This window comes from Acanthochromis polyacanthus, chromosome 7 (genome assembly GCF_021347895.1).
Source record: "Acanthochromis polyacanthus isolate Apoly-LR-REF ecotype Palm Island chromosome 7, KAUST_Apoly_ChrSc, whole genome shotgun sequence".
NCBI classification, from domain to species: domain Eukaryota; kingdom Metazoa; phylum Chordata; class Actinopteri; family Pomacentridae; genus Acanthochromis; species Acanthochromis polyacanthus.
Window position 1 is genome coordinate 13,846,870 of NC_067119.1, and position 10,961 is coordinate 13,857,830.

The 10,961-nt window shown below is 40.9% G+C and overlaps 1 protein-coding gene across 2 annotated transcripts; it reads left to right on the top strand.

Annotated features, from left to right (window-relative positions):
* Positions 1-12: 12 nt before the first annotated feature.
* On the top strand, positions 13-10,381 carry LOC110949968 (secretory carrier-associated membrane protein 1-like). Of its 2 annotated transcripts, XM_022192316.2 has the most exons (9): positions 13-157; positions 1,304-1,384; positions 1,614-1,724; positions 3,416-3,527; positions 5,115-5,243; positions 5,492-5,651; positions 5,970-6,071; positions 6,157-6,274; positions 7,517-10,381. In XM_022192316.2, exons 1-9 carry the CDS (start codon positions 101-103, stop codon positions 7,676-7,678), a joined length of 1,032 nt encoding a protein of 343 aa, XP_022048008.1. In that variant the 5' UTR covers positions 13-100; the 3' UTR covers positions 7,679-10,381. The 2 variants fall into 2 exon arrangements, with proteins under 2 accessions (XP_022048008.1, XP_051806584.1); XM_051950624.1 differs by lacking the exon at positions 1,304-1,384 and having other exon boundaries at positions 33-157.
* Positions 10,382-10,961: the final 580 nt, after the last annotated feature.

The window sequence follows — 10,961 nt, forward strand, 5'->3', positions numbered from 1 at the left end:
GCGGGCAGCAGAGAGAAGCAGTCAAATCAAAGGACTGAACCTTCCCTGGAGACTCGGGAAGCTCTCACACACAGGAAACAGTTACTAGAAAGGCTGTACAATGTCCGACTTTGACAGCAACCCGTTCGCAGACCCGGATTTCAGCAATCCCTTTCAGGTAGCTAACTCGGCTAGCTAGCCCGCTAACTTACGTCTGAGCCCAGTGAGGCCAGTCTCACTTTAGCATCCCTGCTAACCGCCTCAGCTAAGCGCCTGACAGCTAGCTAGAGGTGCTGCTTGGGGTACCATTAGGTAGCCGAAAGAGCTAGTCATCAATCAACATTATTTATCTTATCACTCAGACTTAACGTGGCCGGTAAACATGTAAATAAGTCGCCGAACAATTAGCGAGCACAGTGTTGCTGAGGACGTTTGTTTTTAACGTCGTAAGAACGATTCTGACATTTAAGAACAAAGACACATGATGTTAGCTAGCTGAGTAACGTTAGCTCTGCCCACCGCCAGTAAACATTTGCTGGCCCCTGCTAGTTTGGGGAATAGCCTGCCGGGTGGTTAGCATCAGTCCGGTACATGGTGTGCCTAAAAACTGCAGATATTTGTAAATGGGACGCAGGTTTGGAACATTTGTACGTCTTATCGGCGTTGTATATTGTCACATACATGCCGTGTAGCGTACATTTCGCTGCATCTACGATGAATTCAAAACGCTGCACGCATAAACACCGCAGACACACATCCTCTGCTAATAGTGCTGTGAAGTGACACATAAGACAATTTCAGGTGGTGTTTGAGAGTGTTTTTTTATACTATGTGCCCAAAAACCTTTATTTATGTTGTGCACGATAGAATTTATGCTAACTTTGAAGCTGTCTTACCTGTCATTGTACACCAAAAGTCTGCATTTCACCTCAGCAGGTGTTTTAAATCTGAAGTCCCTCCTCTTTAATTGAGGGTGTGTTCCTCAGTGGGTGGAGTCTTGGTTGGAGGGAATACCTGCACACTGCTGGCTCTGAATGGCACATAGTGGGCTGCTATAGAGTGTCCTGTAATGCCAGTATGATATAGGCATTTTCCAGTTCCCTCTGCTCTTGATCCCTGTTTTACTCAAGATCAAGAAAGGTCACTTCAAACAGAACATTAAATTGTTACATACGCATCTTGTTTTCCGCCCGCGCTCCTGTTGATGTGTACAACTTGGCAAAACATTTGAATCAATAGACCCTCTGATGGTTTTATGAGGTTTTGCTTTTTTGCTTGTAGTTTTCACCTCCTAAATTGCTGTATGGACCTCTCTGCCCTTTAGGATCCCTCGGTGACCCAGGTGACACAGTCTGCCCCTCCTGGTGGTCTGGAGGAATATAACCCCTTCACAGACGCCAGAACGGTCAGCTTAACTAGCATCTCCAACAACTAGTGTGTGCATGCATGTATTTGTGTGGTTCTGAGTCAGTGACCTCGTTTTATCCACTCCCCTCTTTCTCTCCTCCTCCACCTCTCAGTCACAGAGGATTTCACTGACAAAATATGACTGTGGCCTAATTACAGTTTCCACTCAGTGCCTTGTCTTTCGGTTGCACAAATATTAACGTTGAGAATCTAATGCTGGTTTACAGGCAGCCCCAGGAAATGCCCCCAAATCTGCTCCTGCTCCTGCGCAGAACACGCAACCTGCCATCATGAAGCCTACAGAAGAGCCGCCGGCTTACTCACAGCAACAAACTCAGGTGATACACACAGGAACATATTCGTACACAATGAATCACATCTATTTGTCCTTTAGCTTTTCTGAGTTCGGACTAGGTTGACAACATATGTTCTCAGCATTTGTAGTCCAGAAGATAAGCATTTGGATCGCCACATTTTATTTGCTGATCTGTTTCTGTACAGCTTCAGTATGTTCAATTGCAAATAAATAATGGTTGCTACAGAGAAATAACTGTAAGTGACATTTAACCTTCTGAATTGCCTGCATTGCAAGCATTGTAAAGTATATTAACCTTTGCTCCATTTTTTTATTTTCATTTTTTCATTTTATGTTCGTCCACGTACAGTAGAGCTCGCATGCAGCTCAGAGTTGATTAAGAAGTATAGTTGCCTATAAAAGTAAGAGCTGACCATTTAAGTAAAAAGAATAGAATGAGGCTCAAAAAGCAGAAGTCAATCTCAAAGATATTAAAAGTAGTGTAAGCAGTTTGCCTAAACGAATAGCTGGGTGCAGTCCTAAAAAGCACAAAAAAGGCATGAAAAGTAACCAAGGCTGACAAGTCTTGGAGATGACCAGAAAATCATTAAGTGAAGAAAACCCCTTCGTGACTGAGCAGCAAGTTATGAAAGCTCTTCACGGCGTAAAAGGTGGAAATTTGATCAGTTCTGTGCAAAAATCAGCCCCTACCAAAGAGGAAATTGTGTAGAAAAATGTAAAAAGGAACAGCTCGTGACCCAAAGTATCCCATCCCACATAGACATTTATGTCAGATTTCTTCGCTGCTTCAAGATGAATCCAGGGTTATAGAGAAGCATTCACTGTGCTCAGATCTAATGCAGCTAAACTCACTTCACTTTTTAGAAGGACAGTAATCTTAAACTTAAGGCTAAAGCATCCAAAAAGCTTTTTTAGGATGAAGAGGTGGGGTAGTGTTATCTGACTCAGTCAGCCACCGGATCTCAGTCTAAGTGAGCTTTATTCCATGTGTTGAAGGCCAGACTAAAGTCAAACAGATCCCACAACATGGAAGAGCTGTAGGTGGCTGCAGTCAACGTCTAAGAGAATATCACATAGAAGCAGACATGAAGCATCTGGTGATCTTCTGATAGTCAATGACCGTAAAGAAATTTACTCAAAATATCAAATATGAGGATTTTGTTTGATGTCATGCATATCAGTCCATTTACTTTTGAGTGTTTTGACCCCATGTGTTTAGTAGTGTAAAGAAAGAAACAGTATATGTGTAACTATTCAAATATTTATTTCTGAGCTGTAGATTGACGACTTTACAGCACTATAGAAACTCTGTTTTTGCTTCTGGTTCACTTTTCCTCTTGTCCTTCATATATTCTGTTTTCTGATGGCCTAACAGCGGCGTAATGAGGTACTGTCTTTCAATCGATGTTTCCTGTACCCCTTAACGTCAGTGTGTTGAGTTGTCTGGATTCCCTTAATGGTCCTTTTCCCACCTGTAGCTTTTAAACTTGCAGTGCCACTTTAGAGCTAGTTTGGTACTAACTGATAAAGACAAGTGAGGGAGCTACAGTAGCTGAGTGCTGTTGTAATTCTAACCCTTTTCTCCCATCTCAAATTAACACAACCCAGCTTACCTGAGTGGAAAAATACCCTAATTACGTGCCTTATTGGATGTCATAACACCTGTCAGATGCTGGGTGGTGAATTTTAAGAGCGTTTCTGTGTCTGTCTCAGGATCAAGCGCGCGCTCAGGCTGAGTTATTGAGAAGGCAGGAGGAGCTGGAGAAGAAAGCAGCAGAGCTTGATCGTCGGGAGAGAGAGTTACAGTCGCACGGAGCCGCGGGAGGTCAGTCAGTCAGTCCATCAGTCAGCCACTTTACTCATCTAACACCTCATTAGCCTCACAGTCTGAATGGTCATTCCCAATCAAAGCCAGATTCATGGCAGCGCCGATCAGAATGTTGACGTGTTACAACGGCTGCAACGTAATTTGGCTCGACATTCAATTCGTGAAGAACATTTTAATTCTGTGAGAATACGTCACACATACATGAAATGAAAACTGTTCAAATTTTGCCAAATTAGTAAAATTTGGGAAATTATGTACGTGGACTTGGTGTCACAGAATTCTGAGTAGGGTTCAGACTAAAAAGATTCTGCTTAAAAATCCCCCGACTCACAAATGTTCTTTGGTTGTTCCCCTGGATGTTTGAGCTTCACTGTACTGATTGATGCATGTTCAGCGTTTGACACGAGGACGCAGTTTTAAAATTCATCTGCTGAAAGTTGAAAGTTTCTCAGTGCTCACGTATAATCGGTTCTCTCATGAACAAGAGGTTGCAAGCTCTAGTGGGATTTACCTGCTTAGATGAAGGTTAATAATAATCTGAGTGTGACTCATGTAATTCCTATGGGAGCACGTGATATTTTTTTCACATTGCAACTAGTTTGGAAGCCAGTTTTAGCCCAATAAAAAGCAAAAATGATTAACCTGAAGCGTGCATTAAACGCACACTGAGGTCTTGCCAAAAATGTAGCTGTTTAGATTTCAAATATGCAATCAGTTTATCAAAAATAAGACCTGTGTGGAAATCTGCTCAAATGCTGCTGGAGCTGAGGACCGGGTGAAACAGGCCGGTGATCTCGACAGCTGGCGGCTCAGCTCATAAGATGGCTGCTTGTTTGATGTCCGTTATTATGCCAAAGGGAATATTCTAATCTTTGCAAGCCCTTTGATGATTTACAGCTTCTTCTGGGGTCTCTGAAGCATTTGATATCACTCCTTTTGCAGGATAAAATTTGGTCTCAGACATGAAATGTATTTGCTTCTTCCATATGAGTTACTTTAAAAGTTAAGTATGCATTTAATTGAACAGTTCAATAGTGCTGCTTGATTAATTGCATATAAACACAAAAGCGAGTAAAGGCCATCTATTTTCGGTTTTGTTTTATATACAATAGAGTGGATAACTATCACGTCTTTTGATATTGACCGTCTCACTGTCTCTGTCTTTTTTCTTATTTTTATTTTTTTCTCTCAAAATGTGTGTGGACTTTTGGGTTTGGCATTATTTTGTCACAGTAAAATTGTGAGGAAGCGTAATCACCAGAGCTGAGCTGAGGTGGGAAAAACACTCCAGTCCAAACTGCAAGTTGATCATTCAGACTCATGAACTTGCAGTCTTTGTTGAAAAATGCCGCATTTGCATTTCCTTATTAGCCATTATATCCACCGTACTCATATGTATGTGTTTTAGGATGTATGAACTAATAAAATAGTTTTAGATGTGACTATTATGCAGTATTCTTCAATCTTTGTTCAGATTCTTGCGATACTTGATGTTTGTATACTTCATAGTGTGTTTGCCTGGAGTGTGACAGCTGGTTCTGTAAATGACTGATCATCCACACACTGTTTCCTCTGTCCATGCAGGGCGTAAGAATAACTGGCCTCCCTTGCCAGAGAAGTTCCCTGTTGGCCCTTGTTTCTACCATGATATTGCAGTGGATATTCCTGTAGAGTTCCAGAAGACTGTCAAGATTATGTACAACCTTTGGATGTGTAAGTGGGCCGTCTGTCGCAAGGCAAAACAGACAGTATTACCTCCTATGTCAGCTAATATTCATTTTAATTAAACATGTGGGTTTGAAAGACTAACACATATGTACTATGTGCAATATGATATTGTCTTGTGAATGAGGCCACCTGCTCCGAAACATATCTCTCTTCTGATTTTGCTGAGCATTCCTTTATGTTTACTGTGCTCATGTGACACTAAAGGTCTTCACCGTGTTGTTTTTGTGTCTTAGTCCACGCAGGCACGCTCTTTGTGAACATGTTTGGCTGCCTGGCCTGGTTCTGTGTGGACGCAAGTCGTGGTGTAGATTTTGGCCTGGCCATGCTATGGTTTCTGCTGTTTACTCCTTGTTCTTTCGTCTGCTGGTACAGACCGCTCTACGGGGCTTTCAGGTAAGCATTAACAATGAAATCTATACCAAGTTTTGCAGCTCTATAAAAAGGCAGAAACAATTCAAGTATGAAACTAGGATAAGAGGTGGATACTTACAGGATGCTGTCATTTTTCATATTTGTAGGAGCTCATTTTTTTTTATCCTGGATTCATGTTGTAACTGTACACTGTTTTTCCTGAGGAAAGACTTCCACAGACTTGAGAGATAGAGAAATTAATGTTTAGTAGAAGATGAATTAATGGCAGAGTTGAATAAATGTGTTTTTCTTTTTTCACACATTACATTCTCACTTCTATTATCTTTGTTCTCACTACAGGAGTGACAGCTCATTCCGCTTCTTTGTCTTCTTCTTCGTCTACATCTGCCAGTTTGGAGTTCATGTTCTACAAAGTATCGGCATCACCGGTTGGGGAACATGGTCAGTACTTTGTGCTTTTACTGATGTTATCCCTCTATGAGCGTGCACTGGAGTTTAATCTAGTTTTGTCTTTCTGTTTTGCCAGCGGTTGGATCGCAGCTTTAACCGGTCTGAACACCAGTATCCCAGTGGGGATCATCATGCTACTGATCGCAGCCCTGTTCACTACGCTATCCGTGGGCTCGCTCATTATGTTTAAAAAGGTAACATGTCAGCATCAGTTTCTATGTTTAATACGTTTCATGATAGAGGTACGTGAACAGAATGCTGATTACCTAAACAATGCTAACACCACAAGGCGGTATACTAAAGATAGATGTAGCCACCATGATGTTATCTTTTGGGTTGTGAGCTCCAGTTTTACTCTAAATGGGACCATAATTTACAAAATAAACATGATGCTATATTAAAAGAGACTTGAAACTAGCGACTAGGACCATAAATTTAGGGAAATGCTTACTAAAGTAGCAAATCAAATGAGTAGTGTCAATTTCTGATAGACTTCTGTACAATCAGATTTCCAGCTTGCAGTGTCGCCATCTGCTGGATATTAGAATCAATGCAGGTTTAAATCTCTTCAGCATTAGTCTCAAATCAAATAAATACGTACATTTATACACAGTTGCACATGTATAGTACAAAGTAAAATGTTTTGTGTACTTGATCCGGCTTGTGCACACGAAACAAAGAAATAGTGCAAAAGAGACAAAAACCACACAAAACAAAGAGCCTGCATAGGTGTGGGCAATATATACAGAAAATGTAAAACAGTATTTACAACCTGAGTATAAAATATTTTGTACATACACTGAATCCGACTCTACAGGTTACCTTTATTTTCAAATCCTCTTCACTAAGGGAAACAACCACAACAACATCAGAGCTGGGTTTTTTTGTGAATTGTCCATCTTAACCTCCAAATGTTCCACCAAAACAATGCCCCCGACACTGTTTTCAGTGAACCTCATCTCTGCATCCCGTTCTTTGCTCCATCCAAGATAACTGCGATTGTTTTAAAGAAATTCAAACGTACCACAGCTGATTCATAATGAGGTGCAGCCAGATATTTCTACACCACACAGTGTCATCACGAGAGAATGGTCTGGCTCTGCAAGATGACCTCAGCATTGGCTTCACTTCTCAAATCTGGAGCATGCGTCCATCGTTTATTTACAGTCTATGATAAAAACATATATTGTTTGAATATTAAGGAGAGGATAAAAATAACAAGGAGCAAAGTCCAGAGTCTGCAGGCAAATCAAGAGTCAAGCAAGTGGCTAAAAAAAAAACAAAGGACTGTGTGTGATAAAGATTCATGTATCAGTGTTGTGAGCAGACAGGAAGGAAGCATCTGTCTGATCCGGCAATACTGCACTTTAAGAGCCTGTTGAAGATTTCGATTGCCATACTTGATTCCAACTGATCCCCCGTTCTGCTCTTTGCAGGTGCACGCGCTCTATCGTACCACTGGTGCTAGCTTTGAGAAGGCTCAGCAGGAGTTTGCAACTGGCGTCATGTCAAACAAGACCGTTCAGACTGCAGCTGCCAACGCTGCAGCTAATGCTGCAACCAACGCTGCTCGCGGGGCCTTCAAACCTCAACCATAAACTGAGACACATGCGTGGCACACATGCTCACACGTACAAGCATACACAAACACACACACACACACACACACGCACACACACACACACACACACACACACCGACAAGATGGAGACGCACAACTCTGGCCCTGCTGGCTGATCTGATCTGAGATCAAGTTGATTATATTTATGAATGTTCCTGTGCTACGGTTTCCCCGCACACTTTGCTCAAAAAGTGTCAAGTAAAATAACAAACAAGGGACCAGAGTTGTCCATCTTCACTTAAAATCATGTATCAGTATAAAAAACAAAAAACACTCTCCTACATCTGCCCTGTCTGCTTTTCAGTCAGGTGACTTGTCTGCTCACATCCCTGAAAACATCCACTAAGTGACTCGAGGTGTGCTCTGAGTTTGTGGGATCTCATCTCACACACTTACACACTCCTCCGCTTCCCTCGTTCCTTCTGTCCCCTTGAGGTGATCCCAGGTCAGGCAGAGGTCGCAGTACTAGCATACCTTATTTTTGTCATGGTGATGACCTCCAAACAGCTTCCTGCCTGATCAAATACAGTGTAGAGTCATGAAAAGTGGTAATCTGATCATGGTGGTTTGCACATAGTTCTGTTTTCTCGCCCACATACTGAAAGTACAGTGTATGTTTGAATGGCTGGGCCTCTGTGCGAATGTGCGCTTCACTTTAAAAAAAAAACAAACTGTGGCTCTGACTTGTCTTTTTGTTTCTTTTATAATACAATCCAGCTTGGTCATTGAGCTCTCAGAGGTAAATTGTACCTATATCAGTGCTTCTATTGTGAGACAAATACCATCGTCATTATGGTAAAGGTTACTTCATATAAATAGGAATATGTCTGTTTATTCTTATTTAAGGACCTGCCCCCCTCTGCGACACAATTATTCCTGCTCTGTGTGCCACTTTGATTGGGCTGGTTTAGCATCTCTAGAGTTGACAGCATGCTCGCGACATGCATGTTTAGCACACTCCAGGTGGCCATTTCTTTGGCAAAGTCATTCTGTCCACTGCCTTTTTTTTCCAGGCTACAGGGGGTAGCTGGTTTTGTTGGGGGACTGTCAGCCCACTTATTCTCCCCTCGGCTTTCGGTGAGAAATGATTGCATGTCCCAGTGGCTGTTTGACTAATGATGGTTCGACTCTCAGCTTTCCTGGCCTGATGTGCTAAAAGAAGGGGAAAAGGTTAGAAACATTAGCATTTTCCTTTATCTGTGTATTACATTAACACACTACTATGTGGCTCTCCCTCAGTCGCTTTTGTAGCTCTTCATACTTGGTTAAAAACTAACGCTGCTATGAATACGAGAGTGGTCTTATCTCTCGTTGAAAATACATCGGAAGAACCGAGAGCTAACCTGCCTTTTCTCACAAAAAAAATGAACTTGACAGTTGATGAAGCTATGATTTGTTCTTGGGATTAACCTGGCATACATGGAATAGTTAAAACACTGATACTGTGTATATGTACACTCCATAAGCTAACAGTCTGTTTCCATTGCTTTTTCTCTGTTAGTAGTTACTGGACAATTACTGGAGTTTTATAGCCAAAATGAACATTAATATACCGGAGGACTGGACTTGAGGCACATCCAGTGATATCACTACGATACATTAATTTATATACAATGAAAACAGTGTTACTCAGCGCTAAGTTGTACAAACTCCTGTCACTGAAGTGAAATATGGACGTTGGGTACATGTTTTGTTGTGCTTTAGCACCTCTCATAGTGGTGGTGATTGTCTGAAGATGTGCATGATACACGACTGATGACTGGTACTGCTGTTATTACAAATGTATATAGTGAGCACCAGGATGGACAAAATACTCCTGCAAATGTTAGGAAGCTGAAGGTCATGACAGAAGAAGCCCACAGCTCGACAGTATTTCTTTTCCCTTTTCTTTGAGATGTCTTTCTTTAAAATTCATTGCACATTTTTTGCTTTACATTGAACTTAGTGCAAAACAAAAACATGTTTTTATTTATGGTGTAATTTAAGTTTGCGTTTCGATCTTGTTTGGTTTGATTTTACATTATGCTCTTTTGTTTGTGTGCTTTTGTAATGACTCGGTCAAAGCATCAGCTAGACTTTAAAAAAAAAAAACAGTGTTCAATGACTTTGCAACTGGACCCTGCAAGAGGTGTGCTTGTTGTTTGAAGATGTGTGAATATGATGGGTATGAAAGAAGAAGAAAAAATCTCCCTCAAGTGTTACTCTATGTCCTAAAAAGCTGTGAGAAATCTACCAAATGTCCATATAGATTTGTTTTCAAATCTTGGTTTGTGATGTGTTCCCTTTCCACGTTTTACTTCGAGGTATTACACAACATTTCTTTGCTACATCACCCACATGACTCCCGAGTATCTATAGTTGCTATACGAAGCCATGCCACAGTGGGTCATTTCTTGATGTATTTGGAGAGCTGGTCCACAATACAGAGCGACATGTTTAAAGTTTGCTGAGACAAAACTGTGTTTTTGGCCCGTGACCATGTTATTTCACTGAATCAGAGAAGAAGCTCATCCAAAAGGGACACTTGTATATTTTGTAAAGTTGAAAATTTGATCCCCATTATCAATCACATGTAAAAAGAAAAAGTAATGCACTCTTGTCTGGCCTTTGTCGCATGTGAAATAGTTTGAGTTTTGTATATTTATGGTATTAACATGAAATAAAATTTGAAGGAAACATTTGTGAGCTTGTTTTGTTTGTTATGTGAACTCATTTATCCTCAGTGGTTAAAGTCAGTGGCAGGAGTTTAAAATGGAGCGACAGGTCTTAAGAAACTTACATTTCAACAGTACTAAGAGGTTTCAAGAAGTTTACCTTTTTTGATATAAAAGTAACCATTTGCAAATAAGAAATAACATTTTAGTATTTGCAGCAAAAATATCTTAATTACCTCCGCCAAGGAGGTTATGTGATCGGGTCCGTTTATTTATTTGTCTGTCTGTGTGCGTGTCTGTGGACAGGATTTCTCAGGAAATTACCTGTCGGATCTTCATGAAATTTTCACCAGAGGTGGATCTTGGCCTAGGGAAGACTCCATTCAAATTTTGTGTTGATCCGGTTAAGGATCTGGATTCTGGATCCGGATTTAGATTTTCCAACTTTGTATCATCTTCCCTTGGCGGAGGTCAGAAATGTCGGATTGCTCTTGTTTTGTAGATTTTTTGTGACAACTTCAAATGCACAGGTGCAGCTCAAAAAGTTTTTTTCATAGTTTTATTCTAATACAGGCAAACTTTCTTGTATTTTTAAATATTCCTTAC